Source organism: Amblyomma americanum, chromosome 8 (assembly GCF_052857255.1).
Source record: "Amblyomma americanum isolate KBUSLIRL-KWMA chromosome 8, ASM5285725v1, whole genome shotgun sequence".
Classification (NCBI taxonomy): Eukaryota; Metazoa; Arthropoda; class Arachnida; order Ixodida; family Ixodidae; genus Amblyomma; species Amblyomma americanum.
The window spans coordinates 66,480,689-66,501,528 of record NC_135504.1 but is presented as its reverse complement, the minus strand read 5'-3'; the positions used below and the strand labels follow the sequence as shown (position 1 = coordinate 66,501,528).

Here is a 20,840-nt window from a genome sequence, read left to right as displayed (position 1 = left end):
AAGCGATGCGTGACGCTGAATACCTTTTCGTTAATAACACTGCCTTCACTATTAAAAATAAACAAATTCTTGGATTGTTGTTAATCTAAGTGGGAATAGTGTAGTTTTTGCATACCAATGATGATGGAGAACTCCTTTCGCCATCTTAGTGTGCCGCTGTACTGAAGGATGCAATTTCTAAGAATTAGCGTTTCTTTAATAAATGGAAGTATGCTTCAGTCTATTTTAGAAAATTTTTCCCTGATGCCTTCCACTGTCGCTGATGCTTCTGGGAGTGGAAAATTTATTAAAACTTTATCAATTCCTACAAATATCGAGAAAAATAGGCTCATGAAATAAATACTTCATTCGTTGTGATTCTCGTTCTGAACGAAATGCACTGTTCAGCGTGAATTTCGTGCTTTAGAATAAAGCCAACTTTTATCTCAAGCCCACTTATTGTTTTTGTGCAGCGCTGTGTTCGAACCTTCTTTTTTTTCCTTCTTCTTTTCTTTGGCTGTGTGCCGTAATGCTGAAAAACTATGAGCTTGAATCAGTAATACCTACTAGCCCAAGAACTAACTCTACTGAAGTCTCACTTTGTGTAACTAGTATAGCGCTTCATTATGCACCCCAAAGAGACCAGAATATGAGTTCAATGAATAACTACTTATAGCACTGTGCTGTAAGGGCCAGTGCGGGCGGCGCCATGACGGGACACAGAAGGACGGCTGGCAACACTGGACGAGGAGGGGACGTGACGTCGGCGATAGCGGGTATGTGCGCGAACGATGCGTGGGTGTGGCGTGAGTGGCGTGGTCGGAAGTGGGCCCTGAGTGTGAGCTCGGTGCGCGTTGTGTACGATACGCGAACTGCGGATGACTAAGTGGGGACTCCTGCACGAGGGACTGTGAGTGTGTGTAAATAAATCATCCATTAACAGTGCGCAATCATCAGCCGCACCAGGTTGCTAGAATACTTTCTATGAAGGATCGTGGTTTATGTTGGTACTTTCATTCAGCGCGGAACGTTCTCATTTGCTCTTCATCCCGTATAGTCAGGTATAGAGGCACAACAGCTTTAACATTCCATAGGTAGCGCTTTACCGGATCATCATTAGCAGACTGCGCACCACAAGCAAGGGGTTCATGTATTGACGGCATAGGGGCGCGTTCATTCTGCGAATAAATATGATATATCCATCGATACAAATTAGTCCGAACTTTGTCACCTTGGTGCATCACAACACGTTCTTCAGAGAGGGCGCACACCTATGGAACTAGTCAGAAAAATCTTCGATGGCGAGGTGCTTGTTCACACATCTTGCAGGCGCACAGCGACATCACCCCGGGGATAGTTACGGTGAGCTGGCTGAAGAGTCAGTAGTACTTACAGCCCCTCAAGTCTGATTGGTATTTGGCACTCTGAAATAGCGCAGCTGTTTCATAATCTGCATGGCGCATCGTTGCAAAGAAACCACAGACATCTTCAACGAACCGTACGATGAACACGCCTGAAGTAAAGCCTCTGGTTTATTTTATGATGCTAATTTTATGTTATTGCTGGCCGTAAGGGTTTAAAACGAACTAACCTCTACAACGAAGCAATTTCGCCCTTTCATACATATAACTAGACGTTTATCGAACACTCCAAGCCAGGAAGAGCTCATGAATAGGAGCTGGCTAATATTCCGCACGAGGAAGGTTTGCACCTACATCTTGCCTGTACTGATCTGCGGGACAGATACTTGGGAGCAAAGAAAAGACTGGAGAGAAAATTGGAGACCACCTACATACGGCAAGAAAAATCTTGATGCAACGTTGAGAGGAAAAGAGCGAAGTGGGTCTGGTATGGAACGCTAGCTAATTATATGCTTCCTGAAATCAGGAAGACCAAACGGACATGGAAAGCCATGTAACACCGAGAGGCGATAACTGATGGTGCCGTGGGGAAACTTGGTGTGATGCAAGAACAGACAAATGTTGCAGGTGGCGGAAGAAAGTGATGTAAGTAGGCAAGATTACGAAGTTAGCGGGGGTAAGGTGGTCGCAGCTGGCACAGGACTGTATAAGATGGAGGTCGTGGAGATAAAACATTTTTCTGCACAAAACGGAACTGGTGTACTCGTGGTCGTGGGGATGATTGCGGTGGTGAGGATGATAGATGACGGTGATGATTTTGTCGAAGCCAGGGCTGTTTCTTTCGCCCTTTCTCGTAGACCCTGTGCCGGACGGTGCGGAGTCGGCTGTCGGGCTCCTTTCAGCGTCAGGCGCTGGGCGAAGGCCTGCCTTTGCTTCGCGGTGACCTGGTGGTCCTAGTGCCCACCAAGGCGTACCGTCACGAGGCCACGAACTGCACGCCCGACCTCTACACGCCGGCACCCGCCTACGACTTGTGAGTGCGACACATCACGTTAAATTCCGCGCATTTTTTTTTTGCTTTTCTTACGACGTTAGCAAACAACAAAATAGAAGCTGCTCGGCAAGCCCGTGTGCCTCTAAGAAGCGCCTATTTGCAGCTAGAAGACGTTGTGGCCGCACATATGCCTTAATCAACCAGATGTATGCACACCCGTTCGCATGGACGTGACATCCACCTGTACACGCATAATATGACGTTGGGGGATGATACGGTTACCTTCGTCAGAGAGAACTAATGATCGAAGAAGCATGGACGTTTACAGGCGATTTACTTCCTTTTAGAATAGATTTCAGCGACTTCAAAGATTATTGATTAGCATCAACCCTGGCGCAGCCACCGGCTTGAAAAGAAAACCACGCTCTTAAGCATCTTCATCACTCGTCCTCGTCTAGGTACCGTACTCGAAAACACAGCATCTTCATAACAGTCATTCCACTAGCTAAGCCAATTGTATGGCTAAGCAGAGTGAGAGCAAGGCTAGCGAATTTTCACGTTAGTCAATGCGTTCTTCTTCAAATGCAAAGATTCTCTGAGAAACCTGTGTGCAGCCATCGTCTGTAGTGAATATATCTGTGCTGTAGTAGATGCTTTCTTTTTTGCTCAAAAACTTTTTCTATCCATGATGGGCAGTGCTTCTCGATCATGGGGCTAAATTTGCAGTGTAGAAAAAGAACTTTTATTCACTTACACACACAGCCTCCCAAAAGTAGGTCGAATTGCGGGTCACTGAGTGTTGACCCTGCATGACGAAACATATTGTTTTTTTTAGTGCAGTCTATTTTTGTAGCACTGCTTGTAGCATAACCTGCTCACCCCAGTCCTCGAAACGGCGTGGCCCTCAATCTGTAGTGCGCTTCCTACAGGGAGTCACGAGCAGAGACAGCATCTCAGACGGCCATGTCAGCAGCTCTTTTTAAGCGACGCACTTAAATTCCACGCGCACAATCAGCCGCAGGTCGTTTTTGGCTCTCGACTAATCTCTACACCTCCCACATAACGTGCGCTCTGCGATTTGGCCCCTAACAATACCCTATACTTCATGGCCTTTTTCGCTTCGCTGCTCTTGCGAATCCAATGTAAGGATTTATATGCTGGGAAAGTGGCCCTGCGTGGGACCCGGCGGCTAGCCTTATTTATTCTGTGTAGCGCTCGCAGTCAATTTCGCTGCTTAGACATTTTTATGGCACAGATAATGATTATGTATCGAATTAGAATACACCACCTAGCGGCGTACTTGGTTAGCAAGTAGAGGAGAAACCACGCTAACTGAAGCTACAGGGAATCATGGAGCTCCGCAAGTGCGAACGTAACTTGTTAAGAATACGTTAGCCTCGTATTGATAATTTCGAATAGACAGTAGTAAAACTGACCACCGAACGTGACTGACTGATCAACGAAAGATTATGTATTTCTTTTTGTAGGTTGTCTTTAAGATGTTGACAAAGCACCTGGTTTTGTTTTCAACGACTCCCGTTGCATCCGCAGCCGACGTCAGCACAGCTGGGTGGAGCAGTCGTTCGAAAATATCCGCGCTCAGCCACTGCTCTGCATCGCCGCCCTGTGGCTACTGGTGTTCGCCATTGCCCATCGGGGATTTGTAGGCATTAAAAGCGTGAGTTTACCCACCCTGTTGATCTCTCATTCCCGCCAATGTCTAAAGAATTAACCAAGGTGCGGTAGCTTAGATTGTTGTGCAGTTCTCGCACCCGTGTTTTATAGGTTTTTACTAGTAAAACCACAGCCGCCATGGTGGCTGAGTGGTTATTGCACTCGGCTGCTAGCCCTAAAGACGCGGGTTCCATCCCGGCCGTGACGGTCGAATTTCGATGGAGGCGAAATTCTAGAGGCCTGTGTACTGTGCGATGTCAGGGCAGGTTAAAGAACCCCAGGTGGTCGAAATTTCCAGAGCCCTTCACTACGGCGTCCCTCATAGCCTGAGTCGCTTAGGGACGTTAAACCCCCTCTAATCAAAACCAACCAGTAAAACCAGAGAATGGTTCGGAAAATCATTTCAAACGCATTGTGCTTCATATGCACAGACATATGTCTTCAGGTAACCAGGCGCTGAGTAACGCCAGAATTAGTAATACGTTAATCCCTAGGACAGCCCCGTAGGACAGCCACCCTAACTATCTAAGTTTGTTACAAGCATGGTGGTTTGCAGTGATTACGACTGGGGTAACCCTTCTGGCAGCAAAGGAAACGATCATGTAACGTCGCGGCTACTGCCGTCATCTCAGCTTCCTTCGTTCTTGCTCTTAACTCTTCGTCTACGTGGCGAATAATCTAAGCTCCACTGCCATCAACTGTTTTGCATGCCCTGCAATCAGCAAACTCAGAAAATTTTAATAAGATACGTTTTCGTCACCATACTCTGGATCAACTTCACTTCACTTTACAAAACATGGCCACGTGTTTCAATGCAGTTTTTCTACGTCGTGCTATCGCTGCACATAACGACGACGCTCATGCTGCTGACTCGGGGTGTGATGCTGGACGGCTCCACCAGAGGGCTCAGCATGTTCTTCCACGCCGACTGGACCCACATTCTCAACATCGAGGCGCGTACATCAGCTTGCACTAGGCTTCATCGAAACATGACTCGTCGATGTTTGTATACCGTCTGCTATAAATACGCGGCCGGCTTCCTGCGCTTAGGAATATATCTAATATTCTCACTTGCATGTTATTAATGTGCTGCGTCTGCTGCTAGCACTTTTTTACTTGAAAGGGTTTTCATGCCGCTCTAATGTTTCCAGCAAAACAATTTTATAGACCAAGTGAAAAATGAGTAGCTGAAATGTTAAGCGTTTAAACAGACCTCTTTCAACAATAAAATTTGCGTGCATACCTTTAGCTGCTTCTTTCTATTATCATTTCATCGGCGCTGTTTCATTCGCTATTTTCTTTTTTGTAGCGATAGCTACATTAAGGTAGCATTTCGAGCCTTCAGCGTGGCGGCGCCGCCACGCTGTTACGTGGTTGGTCACGTGGTGCGCTGAACAGCTGCTGCGCCGCTGCGCCATGGCTTATCACGTGGTTGGTCATATGACCAAGTTCCACTCGGCCAGCTGTAGCTATCTCGTCACTCCAGATTTAACCAGAGCTAAACCACTGCCAATTTTTTATTTTGTCGAAGAAAGCCACCGACTTATTTAATGAAGACAAGAATACCATGCATTTGACAGTCCCGAGGTGCCACTCACACACCCGTAATCATATGCACGCACATGCTATCAGTCGTGCTATCGTCAAAACTTATATGCGTCGCACCATCCCTCCGCGAACAGGATAAATCTTGTTATTGAAGCTAATCATAAAGCAGAATTAAATACGCGAGAATTTTCAAGCATCTGACATGATAATAGAGTGATACATTCATTTACGGCTGCGAGTTATTCAGGACTAATTAATGCGGACCACGGCTCATTGTTAAGCACTGCTCTTAAGCATTAGTCTGCCATAGTATCTTTCACACGGTACACCTCGGCGCTGACTATTAATAAAATCCTATACACGCCAACTTCCCCTCTTTGTTTCTCTTGAATGGTCTGCTAGAGTTAAGTCAGTAATAAGGCGCCACCGAATACAGTTTTTTTTATCCTGGGTAAATTATTTATTATTTACCTTCCATGCAATTTCTGTTTCGGTTTCAACAACTGAACAGTAACTATAGCGTCACAAATAGTTAAGGTCCAGTTAGTATAATAAAGTGATTTTGGCTGCTTCATAATTTTAAAGCCAGCTTCGAGAGCCGGAATGACAGCCAGGGAACAAACAGCTAATATATCAACGTTTTTGCGTGCCTGAAGTAATCTCAGAGACGATTTTTATTAGTAAATTAGCAATTCAATGTAAGCGCCTTCTGCGTGATGATATATGTTTGTTTTTTAATGCCTCGTGCACCCATCCAAAGATAGAGGAGTCTCCACCCGTCTGAACAAAGCTGCGCATACGCAGAAACGTAACATGCACTCCGCATTCGATAGCTTCCGGCTCTACAACCACGTTTTTCCTAAACGAACATTCTGACACAGAAAAAATGACTGATCTGGCAGTTTGTGCTCCTCATTGGAAAATGCGCAGATGTGGTGTCGCGCGCTCACCACCTGCCTGGACAGCGTAGGCGTCACGGGAACCATCTACCTCGGCGTCGAAAGATTCAACACCTTCAAGAACAGGTTCCAGGAGTGAGTGCGCGCGCTTTCTTGCATTCTTTGAATTTTCCTTAGAATTAACCGTTCAATCACCCCGTTCGCACTATGGTCTGATACAACTGAAGAACGAAGGTGGAAAAAGCCCCTGCTACCATGGCATCAACCCAGTTTTATGACACCACAGCCACGCTATCCTGACGGAGAATCCACCTTAGCCTGGCTTGGCATAATCGAAGGATTAACCATTGTGTCATAAAAATTTGTCCACGCCTTTGGCTAGAAGATCTTGAGGGGCATTTGCGCTGCGTTCTTCAGTTGCAACCTACTTTGCTGTCTTTTGTCAATCCTTCGAGAATGGTTCTGCTAATGAGTGGCTCGTGTTAAGAAAAACACTTCGGCCAGTATTGTAAGCAGAAAACGCGGACGGAATAAGGCCGGCAGTCATAACTCTGATAGTCTGAGCAGGTCAAGCTGCCTGCTCTTCTCCTGCATGGCGTACATTGAAGAAGACAAAAGAAAATTTTAAAAATACAGGCGCTAATCGTCTTCATGCCCCTTGCGTACAGCATGTCACGAAGCAAGTGCAACGTTGAAGTAATGTTAAGCGAGTTCCAGCGTCGGCTGCTAAGAGAGCCATGGGTGCTATGTATGCGTAACGTGGCTTAGTTCACGATTAAAGAAGCATGAATTGCTGGCACAGAAGGTTTCCCTACTGGAAAAAGTATAATGCAATAACCTGATTCACGCTTCGTCATGCAAATTTCATAGAATTTGTATGACATTGAAAGACATCTGTGTGACAAAAGTATTATTTTGCAAAAATTAATTTTTGTATGACATTTGAACGCTAAATGTATGATATTTGTACGACAAACTCGATGAGGTTTTTGCATCATACAACTTTTCTCAGTAGGGTTATACCTCGCAGAGAGCGTCATCTGTAAATTGTATGTGGGGCATGTCACCGATTTTATTTTTCATGTGACACGACCGACGACAATGGGTCGAGTGACCTTGCTTTGTAGTGACGTCATTCATGGGAACTAAGGCCACGGGATGGGAGGGGGGGTCACAAACGTGCGTTATGGCATCCTAGTCGAAATCAAGAGGAAGAAATGGGCTTGGGCAGGGCATGTAATGCGAATGCAACATAACCGCTGGTTCTTAAGAGTAACGGAGTGGATTCCAAGAGAAGGTATAGCGTATAGCAGGGGGCGGCAGAAAGGTACGTAGCCGGATGAGATTATGAGGTTTTTGTGGATACGGTGGCCACAATTGGCGAACCACCGGGTTAATTGGAGAGGCGTGGGAGAGGCCTATGCCCTGCAGTGGGTGTAGTCAGGCTGATGATGATTATGATGATGAACTATACCAGCTTACTCCGAAAAGCGCCAACTATACCGAATCCCTACCCAATTGCGGTTTCTCCGTAACTGCCTAATAATCCCTTTTAATGACACGTGGGGCCCTCTGAGTTAAGCGAAAAGTCGTCTGCCTCATGGGGCACTGGTTGAAAACGCATGTGCATGAATGCCGCAGGCGCTATCCGCGTCTGCTAGACGCCAGGTATGCATTCAGAGTGGATAGTGCGCATTTGCGACCATCAAATATCTTCCTGCGTTCCTAGTTTAATTGTGCTATTTGTGGCTGTGGCACATACCTACTCTAGAGTTATAAGCTGCCAACAGGCAGTGCATCTTGTCAACCTCGTTATGTTGCCAGTGACGTTATTTTAAACAATTAGCAGACACATCACTCATGTGGACACCTTTAACCACATTTAAAGCAAGTTTTCACCACACCCAACCCAGCTATACACTTCACAAAGGGCGCGTTTAATTTTCAGCCAGTGGGATTTATTGACGTTGGTTTGTTACACTGCTCAACTGGTTTTCAGTGAAGGACATGACTCGAAAGCAGCGTGTCTACAGTGAGCGTAAGAAGAGGCACAAAACAGCAGGGCACTGTTGTGTGCCTCGTTAGCGCTTTGTCAACGAACTCGTTTATTAATGAGTCATCAAATGCACTCCAACTAGCTTTAATATGCTCTCTGGTCGTTGCCATTGTATGCTTTAAAAAGGCATTCGCCATTGAATGCATGGTCCAATTTATTCTCTCTTTTTAAGCATCAAATTTGGTGCACTGACAGCACACCTTGAATGCATCGGCCAAATCATTCGTGTTTCTTTAAGCATCAAATTTTGCGCTTTTGAGTGCGTACCTTGCTTGATATCGCAATCGCGTCAAGGAGTAGGTGCAACCGAATAGGTAATGCGTTGTTTGTATGTTACGCGTACATTGAAGCCGCACTAAATTCTACATCCGTGCTATGTTTGCAACACGCCTCCAACAGGGACGTGATATTCGTGCTAGTGGCCGACGTCGCTTCCAAGGGCATCATCACGGCCATCGCCTTGCTCTTCCTAGGCCACCTGTCCTCCAGCTTGGACATCGACATCGCCACGCTCATCGACACCCGTGCGTCGTCCCTGGGTTTACTACTGCATTAGCCGTTAGAGCGCCTCTCCAGGTATAGGTGGCAGGAGCATTTGTAGAGAAAACCTGAAGCCGGCACAGAAGTCGGGCACTCAAGCTGTGCTTACCGCTGCGAGGTGGGCATCGGTTGTAAGAGAGGTCTATGCACTTCGGAAAGTTATATACCACCTGGCCGAGCTACCTTTCTCGGGCGCTGCTAAGTTCGAATCATGCTCCTGAATGTTTTTTACTCCGTTTGTTTTCTAACGCATAATTTATTTACGCATGGTACAGTTCTTATGTAAGCAAAGACCCCATGCAAAGACACCAAAGCTCTCAGCAATCAAACCAGCTTGCCATGAAGCCATTTGCAGGAGTTAAACCACTAATCCACGTAACGAAATAACGAACCCAGGTAGAGAGGCCCTAGGGGCACCGACAAATGTCGGATGACAGTAAGTACAAGTATTTCGGCAGCCGTGCAAGTCGCAGATTGACTCGATGGCTAAAGGAGGAAATGTTGCACGTGTTCTTATCCGGAAAAAAATTCTTCCCAAGTTAGCATCTGAAACAATCTTTCTTGAAATGTCACCTCTAGAGCTTCTCGAATTCGATTAAACGAAATTGCATTCTACCGGCCTTTTCACTACATCAGAAAAAAGATACCCGTGCTTCGTTTTTTTTTTGTTCCTAAAGTACCTACGCAAGCGGCTAGTAACTTTGTCCTGTGCTCATGCCTCATCTCTTTGCAGGGTCCAACTTCATCGTCAGCATCACACCTCAGGCCATCAGTCTGGCCACGGACCCAAATTTTTGGAGCCAAGTCTACCTGCTGTGGTTGATATCCATGATGCTACCGAAGTTCGTGAGTAAACTTTGAAGAAAGCATGGTATAAATTACGAAACAGCTATTCCACCTTCTTCCAAGTATCATTTGCGACTTGGAACGAACTCTCATTAAAATCTGTTCGCCCCAGACCTCCTGTGATTTGCTGTAACGTAAGCTCCGTACAGTTACTGCCCTTTTATAAGCTGGATGTCTGGCACAGCATAGTGACTTGCAAGCCTTGCTGCCTGGTATAATGAGTGATTCACTGCAGCGAAAAATTAAAAACAGCCCACTAGTTTTGAAACTTTCCCTGTTTTTTGTTTTTCGCTTTAATAGGGTGACACCGGGCGTGAAGCAAACAGTGCTGGGGACTACGTTTATTGACGCCTTTTTTTCCAGCCGGCATTCTTATACAATCCTTTCTGCTGAATCCTCATTCCCTAAAAGCTTCTGCTCGACTCATATGTAGCTAACCCAGATTAATAGGTGCTTCCAGCTATTATTAAAAACGATATAGACATCTTAATTTCAAAATTTACATTTTCATTTTTAAAGCCTTCAAACAAAGGCTGCCGAGGAAGCCTCAGTCTGCTAGCTGGTCTTTCGACAAAAGGATATCCTATTGTCAGCGCCGTGACTTGTCAAAACGTTGCCAAGGAGACTGAGGCATTTCCCTCCCAAACCCTTGGTTTTTTTGTGTTGTTAAAAATCCCATCTTCCAGCTTTCTCTCTGCGGTCACAGGGGGTCCTGTCACGTGTGTTAGTTCTCACTCGAGTGGTGCTCCAGTAAGAAGCATGTGTTCCACTTAGAAGACAAGAGGAAGTCTAGACAAAGGTTCATCTTAAATGGAGGACAACGCAGCGAGCCATAAAAAGGAAAATAATGGTGTAACGAAGAGAAATGAGCTGAGCAGAGCAGGTAAAGAAATAAACATGAGTTATTGACGTCCTAGTTTGAATCCACAATAAATGGGCATAATCAGGACATGTGATGCGACGGCAAGATAACCGATGGTCGTTAAGTCTAACGGACTGGATTTCAAGACAAGGCAAGTGCACCAGGGGCTGCCGAAAGTTATGTGGGTGGATGAGAGTAAGAAGTATGTGGGTATAAGGTGCCACAACCGGCACACGACAGGGTTAAATTGAGAGACATGGGAGAGGCATCTGCCCTGCACTGAGCCTAGTCATGCTGATGACGATGACGATGAAGCAGCATGGAACTCATTCATCCATCCCTTACGTACCTAAGGTGTTGAAACGCAACGGTTGCCGATATAATTCAAAATGAACCTTTGCACGGCTGTGGACGTTGGCATGGAAAGCGATCAGTGCAACGTTAAGAGACCGAATGCAGTGAGGATCAAATAATAAATGTTGATTGTCGACGTTTTGGCAGAAGCTAATGTGCAGAAATGGACTCTGGCAGGACGCGCATTCAACCGTAATGTCATCGATTTAGTGACAGACAAGACGCCGAAAGTGAGAGGAATTAATGGAGAGTACCGAAAGGCTGCCTCAAATCCGACGTCTGCTCGCATAGTCTCTTTCAAGGTGGAAGTAAATGCGAGTAACTGGTAAAGGAGTTTTCCCTGCATTTAAGACGACCCCGCTGTTGTTCACAGTGACTATGAGAACCTCTATAAAATCTTTCTGTAAACTTATCATCTACCACTTCTATTAGGCTTTCGCGGGACGAGTCACACTTTTGCGGTGAAAAGGTTAGTAAAAAATATTGGGGGGATAAAAGCTTTTTCAAAGAAATTAAACTAGCCAGAAGCGCCAAAAACGAGGTATTGAGAAAGAAACTTGAAATTTTTCGAGGATAGTTAAGGTGGGAGCTGCTGGCACAGTCCAGGGATACGCGACTAGCTCATTGGGAAAGAGCGTTGCAGTCGACTTAATTCTACTGTTGATGGTGCTTAAAGATGGACTTAAATAATGTATTCTAGATTTTTTCCTTCAGCATGTTACTTTGTCTGCGTCTCCCAAAGTAAACTGACTGGTCTGCCACCGTAAAGAAGATAAGCCTAGCTGATACAGCGAAATCGTGTCTCTCGTTGCCCGCAGCTGATTGTCCCCGACATCATCATAGAGGTGCTATCGGCATCACACCCGTCGATTCTGTTGCACCGCGGAGCTGTGCACTTTTACATCTGCACGCTCATGTTTGTCATCAGTATCGTCGTCTGCAGCCCGGTAAGCGAGTTCACTGCTTCATTAAAAAAAAAAGTAGCGGTGTGTTTATTCATCGCGACGAGATGCAAGTGCGACAGCACGCCTCACTTCGCCGAAGTAATTTGAGGCAAGGGCAGGTTGTGCATCTGGACCACACGCGTACAAATTCATTCGAGTGCAGAACATGAATAGCTGAGCAACGCTGCCCCTTTTGCTCAAACTCACAGTACGTACCTTAATCAAGCTACGCACAGCGTGGTATGCTCAACGTTCATGACAAAGGCTTGACTGTGCAAAAGGTACAAACACACGTCCTATTGTGCTATCCTTAGTTCTTAGCTTAAGGGAAGAGCTATACAGAGTTTCAAATGAATCAATGCAGTGTTTTCTCCGAAAAGTCGGGAAAGATACGTCGGTGCGATTTGTGTGGGAAAATTTCACGGTAAGGCGGACACTTTTACTCTAGCGTGTGCAGCTCGTTTGGTCGAAAAGCGTCGGCGTAGTAGTAGTCGGCACTGCGTGTCAGAAACTATCGAGGGCTGCTTAACAAAAGTTGTGTCCTAGAAATTTGATATTTTAGCGATTTATTATTAATCAGTGTGTGATAGGCGATGACGTATTAATGAAATCATTCTAATTATTTTATAATTAAAGAAATAAAAAGTGAAAAAATGGAAAAGAGGGGGTTCAAGGTGTCAAATGCTCAGAATAAAAAGCCAATGTTTGATTATGCTCATTGAGGAAATTTGTAGTGCGTAATTCACAATTCGTTAATTGAAACAATTGAAAAAAATGGCAAAGCGTTAAAAGGAGTCAAACTTCTAAGTTTGGAAAGCCTAACCCACTACGCTATCGCATCATACCATTAAGGCGGAGCTTAAGTGTCCTCTCCCGGTTTTTTAGGTACGATAGAACGCAATAAAAAGACGAAAAGACTGAAGCATGGAAGGCGAACCCCGTTAACAAAATTTCTGATTTCGCATCATGGTTCGAAATCGCAAATATGAAAATTACGTCTTTGATAGTACGCCGAATTGGCATGCCGCTTTCCATAATGCCAAAATGGCGCATTTGTGTGTATTATTCTTACGGGAAACTTGTCAGCATCTATTTTATCATAACAAGACATAAAGATCCTCAGTATATGACTGAAGGGACGCGATTTCTTCAATTCTTATTGTAAAGCATTTAAAAAACCTTTTTGCTTCGTTTTGTTTTGAAATTCAATAATGGTAACCATGATGCAAGCCCTGAAATTTGAAATGCGAGGCGTCATTTCCATTTTGAGTGCCTTGAATTTCGCATTTGAATAATGTACCTTCCAACCAAACATAATGTTAATTTAGTTAATTGTCTCTTGGTTTAACTCGAAACACCAAATAATGTGCCCGCTACCGTGCAGCCAACCTTTAGAGACTGCATTGAAGTATCATTACCTGATTTTAAAACATAACTCCCCAATGAATAAATTTAAACCCCTGCTATATTCAGGACACAATAGAACCCTGACTAGCCCTCCCTTCAGCGTCTTGTTTCGTTTGACTCGTTGTATGAAAACGATTTGCCCCAAGCCCATTTCGCCGCACAGGACAGCTTCCCCTTTTCTCCGTGTGTCTCCTGTTTACACTCAAGCCTGACGTCCTCTCCATTCAAAAGCCATTCACGCGGCCAACTGAAATGTCTGTCATGAGACAAGGCACATGCTTGTTGCTCGCTTAGAAGCAAAGCTTGCGCCTAATGGTAGCATCTCTAAACTGAAGAACGATTAGGAGAGCACGCCGAAAAAGCGTGGAGGCATCCTTTCCACGGCAGAATTATCTCTTGTAATTGTATTGTGGAGGTCGCCCAGGAAGGCGACCGCGGCCACATTTATTGAGAGCTGCCGAAGAGGAGACAGCAGCGGAGCGGAGGCGGCAGCGTCCGGCCATGGCCAAGGTCCCGAGCGTTCTCCTCGGCTTGCGCTTCAGGTTTTTCCTCCCCTCCGCGCGTGCTCCTACGGCCGCTACAAAGTGGCGCTACAGATTAAACTGCTTGTATCTAAACAGTAATTTCACGGTGGCCACAATTTCGATGGAGGCGAAACGCAAGGCGCTTGTGTACTCTGCGGTGTCAGTGATTGTTAATGAAACCCAGATGTTCGACGTTATTCTGGACCCTCCCCTACGGCGCCCTTCATAACCTGTGTCGGTTTGGGACGTTAAACTTCATATAGCATACCGAACCATTTCGTGGAACGTCAGGCAGCTATATAACCTGCTTTCGTTTCCACTCTGCTGACCAGGGTGGCGCCAGCGTCGTCTCTGTGCTGGCCTACACACAGAACAATAGGTTTCGCTTGCTGATGGTTGCACTGGAGACAGTCGTGATCCTTCAGTTCTACGGTGAGTTAAAACCTTATGCTACTCCAGTTTCTAACACGTCCTAATGCGAGCACTCCAAACTTCTCTAGCCCTTGATCTTTGCTGAGTTCTTCGATAATCCATTTAGGTCATTATTCACTTTCATCTGAGGATGTCTAAATGATACGCTAAAGGGAATAATGGCGCAGCATCAAGTGACTAGGACCACAGGAGAGCATACACACCCACAAGCGCCAACTTACAACTTTATTGTTTGGCTGCCACTATGCCGAATTTATACAAGGCAACACCCCCCACTCTGTAAACAATAATAACACAGTGACGCATTGGGCGCGACGTGCAAAGCACCAAATCATGATATCGCGCGTGGCAAACAATATGACGAGTGCACTAAGCTGTACCACAGCACGTAGAACATTTCTGTCGCAGATGGCTAACTAGAAAAGCATGAGGTAAAAGACGGGAAGAAAACAACCTAAAACGTAAACGAATCACGAACATATCACCGAAAAAAAAATAAATCTCTGCAGAAGGCCACGTCACAAAAAACAGGAGAATGACTAAGAACTAAAAGCGCTGAAAACTTGAGAATGAAACCTAAAGCATATTATCTGAAGAATTTCAGCTACTTGATCATCAGAATTAGCATCATTAGCTTAAGCATTGATAGTTAGTCCTCTGCGGCACGTCAGCCGTTCTCACCCCTGCGCAAACAAATTTTTCATACCCCCTCAAATCGGTTCTGCCTCTATGAAAATCATTTCGTTTTTTTTAGTTCATACTGCAGATCATTTACAGATCCAAGCAGAACAAATACATATTTAGATATTACAAAAACATGGGCAACAAGTAAAAAGAACTAAAAAATATATGGCACGCAGAATGAGTATGCGCTAACATTCATCGTGTCGGAGAACTCCATTCGCTGATGGTATGCGGGAAAAAGGAAAAATTAAATGTGTCAGTTCTAGCATATTCATTTTCATCTAGCATATTCAGTCTCATTGCATATTCGCTCTGTGTTGCGCCAAAAGACCGCTGGGAGTCTGGCCTCAACTTAGATGTCCAGCCCAAGTCCAGCCTATTCATAAGTTCTCTAAGGCACCGTCCTCCTCCCCCTTCCCACCTGTCTGTTTCGGGACCGATTAGCCAACCATCACAAAATGTTCATACACAGTCTGTAGACTGTCTTCAGACACTTTTTAAATTTACTTGGGGACCTTCAACGTTTTCAGGATCATTCAATAATAAAGAGAGCTCATGCCAGCGCAGCAGGTGCATTTAAGGCACGCCATAGTGAGTTGTTCCAGATTTGTTTCATCGCCTTGTTCGGTACACTAACGTATTTTTTTAAATCTCGCCTCCATATAAAGAATGCTGCCGCAGCTGGGCTTATGTTTCAAACTTTGAGCTTGTGTTCGGTAACAGAATGTAAGAATCACTAGGGTCAGTTTTTGGATACATGTTTATGGTTGTAAACTTTGGGAACAAAACCTGGACTCTGTGCTTCCAGGGGTGAAAAAAAAAACGGCAGCCACACATTCATTTTTCAGGCTTCCGAAGACTGTCCCTAAGTTCGCGCATGATGACCAACGATGTACCGAGCACATTCGTCAAGGTCTGCTGGACGTCGATCATACCGGTCACCGTCGCCGTGAGTGTTTGTAAATGGTCGCCATAAGCACCTGCTCTATGACATCAGTAACGTATTGCCATTTCGAGTACTTCTTGTCGTCAAGAGTTTTTGTAGATATAGCTACATTACGGTAGCATTTCGAACCTTCAGCGTGGCTGCGCCGCCACGCTGTCACGTGGTTGGTCACGTGTGCGGAGCAGCTGCCGCTGGTGCGGCGCCGTGGCTGATCACGTGGTTCGTCACATGGTTGGTCACGTGACCAGCCACGTTGTGCGGAGCAGTGCCGGCGGCGACACCGAGCTGTCAGAACTGTGCGCATGCGCCGTGACAAGTGGGACGAAGATGAAGAATGAACGCCCAGCGAAACGGAGCGGCGAAAGACTGACTTTACAATTCAACTGAGCAAGTTCCACCTGGCCAGCTGTAGCTATCGCGTCACTGCAGGTTTAACCAGAGCTAAACCACAGTCAATTTTTTTTTCAATTTTCCTTTTGGAATATGTAATCTCTGCAATTGGAAAACGCCTTATTCATGAGCAAGTAGGTAGAAAGCTCAAGCACCACTCCGGCCTCTTCTCCTTCTTCTCGTTAGTAAGCATGGCACATACCCACCCAGGGGGATTGAGCAAGGTTCAGTAGATAATCCCAATGAGGTATTTGCGCGGGGAAAATAGGCGTGACAAGACTAAATCAATATAAAGATTGGAACAGTCAAATGAATAAAGAAGCATGAATTACCAGGAATAGAATCGAGCACTTTTGGACATGCGACAAAATATTGTATTCTTCCCTCTTCGTTTACTTTGCACTTCGTTTTCCTAGCTGGTCTGTACCTTACAGTTACCTACCCGCCGGAAATGGAGCCATCGCGGTGATTTACGGTGAAGCAAGAAAGGACGGGTCACAAGGGGACATTAGGGGCTCGATGTGTATAGTTTTCAGTTCTCTGCCACGTACACTGACCTGAAAAAGAGGCAAGGTGATCGTCTGCGTTGTTCAATTAAGCAGTTTGGTTCCGGAGCAAGTTAAAGTTCATGATAGCAAGAAATCAATTTTGTGCAAAGACTGGAGATGGAGCAAGATGCACTGAGCCAAATAATAGTGTCAGGGGGATAATACGGGGTGAGGGGTTCCAGGAGTCCCGGCGGTTTTCTCTGTGCCACTCATTCTGAGTGCGAGGAAGCAAACTGACGATATTTTTCGGCGCACATGTGAGCGTCGCAGAGGGGCTGGCCTCGGAAGCGCTAATACGGTACGTAAGAATTGTGTCCATGACGGATGCAGATTCCCGTCCGTACAAAAGGCGGAGCAACCAGTCGTACTGTGTGTAGCCGATGAAGCATGCAGGTGACGAAAGGCAGAACTCAGTCCCAATGAAGTGAGCAGACTCAACGCGCAAACTGCAACGCAAGAAACGCGGACAAGACATTTGAGCCACCAAACAACATCTAGTCGGAAAAAGTTCAGTGCAGGTTCATTTCACACTGAAGACTCGAAGATTCTCCTTTAGAAGTTTCAATCACCCTCGCTTGTATCTCCTCCTCAAGGAGCTAATATGGTTGTGTTTTTTGTTGGCATTTTAGTTTTATTATTCGCGCTTCAATTGTTGCTCATAGCACGCGGCATACGTTCCGATGAATGCATTTCTGAACCACTCAGTCGTGCCATATGTCCGAGGGCTGAAGGTGGTTTAATACACAGCGATGTGCACAGAGCGATCCTTTGTAAGGGTGGACCCCCGAGGGCGTGGCCGCTCTCTTCGGCGCTTCCTTGTATTGAACACTGTCAGTCATCGAATCTAAGTGCGGTACATGCTTAATGGAAGTGGTGCTTAGCGTCCTCAGTCACTTGGCTTTCATGTGCGGCTTCCATGGTGCTCCAGTGAGCACCATGGCAGCGGCGTCGCAAAGAAACACTCGCCGCCGTTCATTGAGCAGTTCCTACGGTGTCCCGTGCCGAAGAACAAGACAGTATAGGAGGAAAGTAGCAACGTCTGCACAGACACGGATGGCAATGGCAGTGTTTCCACGTACGGCGTGAGGTCACTGACGTCCACGTTGACCAAATGATCGTTAGAAGGAATGATTCGTGCTGGGCGATGAAGATCAAATTTGGCCGTCAGTGGGACGGCCAAAGCATGGTAGCGGTTGCAACGGGGCAGCAGCAAGGGGGAGAGGGTCCCTGCGATGCTGGGCCGCGATACATCAACAGAATTGCAGCCACGCTTAAGTTTTCAATACTTTAGGATAGGCGAACTAGTTAGTGTTAACTGAAACCCTTTTATTCGACGGAATCTCGTCCGCCGAGGTAAAAACGACAGCGGTGGCCGAAAAGTGTCCATGCCAAAAACCGAAAAACCGTGCCGAAAAGTGTGCGCACAAAAATATTGTTCGACTTTCCCGCGCCCGTACAGGGGCCTTTAGCTCGACGACATGGACTTGTCCTAAAATGATATAGGAGCAATCTTTTAAAAGACCGGATGTATATACCTAGGAGATTGCCCTGTGCAGGGTTAATCATACGCGACGTCAATTTAATCGACCGGGATTCCATGAGCAAGTGTTCTGACAGTGATTTCTCCTTTGGTGTCACACGTTCCGTGTACCAGTCGGCAGTATGTACAGTGTGCTTATGCTGTTACGCTAAAGAATCTGAGCGAGTATCCCTTCGCGAGATGTCGTTTGAATCGTCTCTTGAACTTTGCCGTTCCACCTGTATAGGCAGCGTCGGAATCAGGGCAGGGTATCTCGTAGATAGGTTGCACAATTTGGGTCTTGACCCGTAGAAGACATTGTGAAATTTGTGCAACTACACAGCCCGTGCATACTGGTTTCCCGCCGACAGGCTGCGGAACCAGCTCTTGAACTTGACCAACCGATTACCCCACGAACCGTTCCCACCACTAGTTCATTAAATACCGCGCGCGACTGACATGTGCTTAGAGGCGAAACTTAAGTTTTCACTGCTCAATTACTAGCACACAAACAGGACGCTGCGATGAAAGAAACAATCGTGCCAAAGAGCTTTGCGCTAGCAATGGCACAGCTGTATAACTTATGAAGTTATAGCTACGGCTGTCTCAAGACGGAACACTGTCTCCAGAATAGGGACTCTGCAACACGGAGTGTACTAACTCTATGGCCGCCATGTCATACGTACAAGAAAATTTGTTTGCTATACTCATGAAGTGAATAAATTAGTGACACATCTAAGCGCATGAGCTTAGATCACTTCCGGGATCGGGCATCGAAGCATGGTTCTCTAAACCTGTTTAGCACAGCCGCGTAACGCTATCTTGGAGGCAATGTAAGAACTTTGTGAGCGCAGCCACACGAATGAACCGCTTCGCATAGTTGAACCCTCCAAACCGAGCAGAATGCCTTATTTGAAGTTTATGCCAATTATTCTAAAACAATTTAAGCAATCCACTGCATAATCGATTCGTTTCAAATATTTTTTGTCGTGAACGGAATGCCAGAATATATGATTCATTTAATAGTTCAGTGATCCGAATGCGAGAATACAAGATTTGTTGATTCGTTCAGTGAGCCAAATTTGAGAATACGCGATTCATTAATTCGTTCAGTGAACTGAATGCGAGAATACACGAATTCATTTCATTTCATTTATTTGATTTATTTCATCCTTAAAGGCCCGAAGGCATTACATAAGGAGAAGCTTACAAATGGCTTTGTTTATATGCACTCATGATGAAAACATAGGCACAATGAACTTAACACTGGAACTGTAGTCACTAAAAAGAATGTTATTGATTTTTTTATTACCCAGGCACCATTAAAAATAGCGTGTCATCGGGGCAGCTGATACAATCGCTGATCTTCTAGTCGATGTCAGCTATGATGAATCGGACGCACGGCACTAAAGCGGCCGTTTATGGATCCTTATTAGTTAATGTGTGGCCTGCTCATGTAAGTGCCGACTTTGTGTTATTCCACTTAAAAAAAAACAAAGAACTTGGCTGTGGTTCTCAAACGTCGATCCATCTTCAGACTTGTGGAGTGGCTGTATGTCATCTCACCTAATCAGCATTTAATACTGCAAACAAACGTAGCAAACACACATGCCTCAGACCATCTCTGCATTGTGTCGCAATCCTGAAGCGCCACAGCACCTCTAAAGTGAAGCTAGTGACCGAATCTCAACCGGCCACGGTCTCTTATTTTTCCTCGTCAATTTCAGATGGCGTAACTGTTTGCTATAAGATAAAACTGTCTTTTAACAAAAGGGGCTTAGTTTGTGATACTCATCTATCTAAGCCAGGGAAAGGTACATAAATGTGCCGCTTCATCTCTCGGTGAATTGCCATGAACTTAAATTTGCTGTGAAGCTCCCCCTGTCTTCATGGCGGTCACTGGGTTCTTCCCCGTCAAGGGTTTGTTTAAACTACTGTTTAAACTAAGCGAATAAAAAGTTAATCGTAAGACGAAGCTAAAAGCGCAAGAATTTTGATACCCCTGACTTGTTCAACGAAGTGAACGTTGGATTTATTAAATGCTGTGATTAGTTAGCAGAAGTAAGAAAGCACACAGCGGACCATGGCATATTCTTGTCAACTGCTGTACGTTTTTAAGGCGTATTCTCTTGTGGGCACATCAGTCGCCTTTGTGTCGCTTTAAATCTGAGTGTGATACCTGAAAAAAAGCTTGTTTTGCCGCCGAAACTTTACCACACATAAGAACCATCTCAAAGCCACGCCATTATGTCCTGTTGGTTCGTTGCCAGCGTGACCCTCGGCGATCTTTCGCGAGCCAAGAGCCGCCGGACGCTGCATGCATATCCGACAGA

The 20,840-nt window shown here is 45.6% G+C and overlaps 1 protein-coding gene across 1 annotated transcript in view; it reads left to right on the top strand.

Moving 5' to 3' along the window:
- Positions 1–20,840, top strand: part of LOC144101835 (uncharacterized) — a 32,175-nt gene that overhangs the window by 5,386 nt on the left and 5,949 nt on the right. The window contains exons 5-12 of the mRNA XM_077635054.1: positions 2,198–2,373; positions 3,886–4,012; positions 6,487–6,590; positions 8,911–9,035; positions 9,785–9,897; positions 11,932–12,060; positions 14,321–14,420; positions 15,953–16,053. Of these exons, the coding sequence (XP_077491180.1) occupies positions 2,198–2,373; positions 3,886–4,012; positions 6,487–6,590; positions 8,911–9,035; positions 9,785–9,897; positions 11,932–12,060; positions 14,321–14,420; positions 15,953–16,053 (975 nt within the window). The remainder of the gene's footprint in view (positions 1–2,197; positions 2,374–3,885; positions 4,013–6,486; positions 6,591–8,910; positions 9,036–9,784; positions 9,898–11,931; positions 12,061–14,320; positions 14,421–15,952; positions 16,054–20,840) is intronic.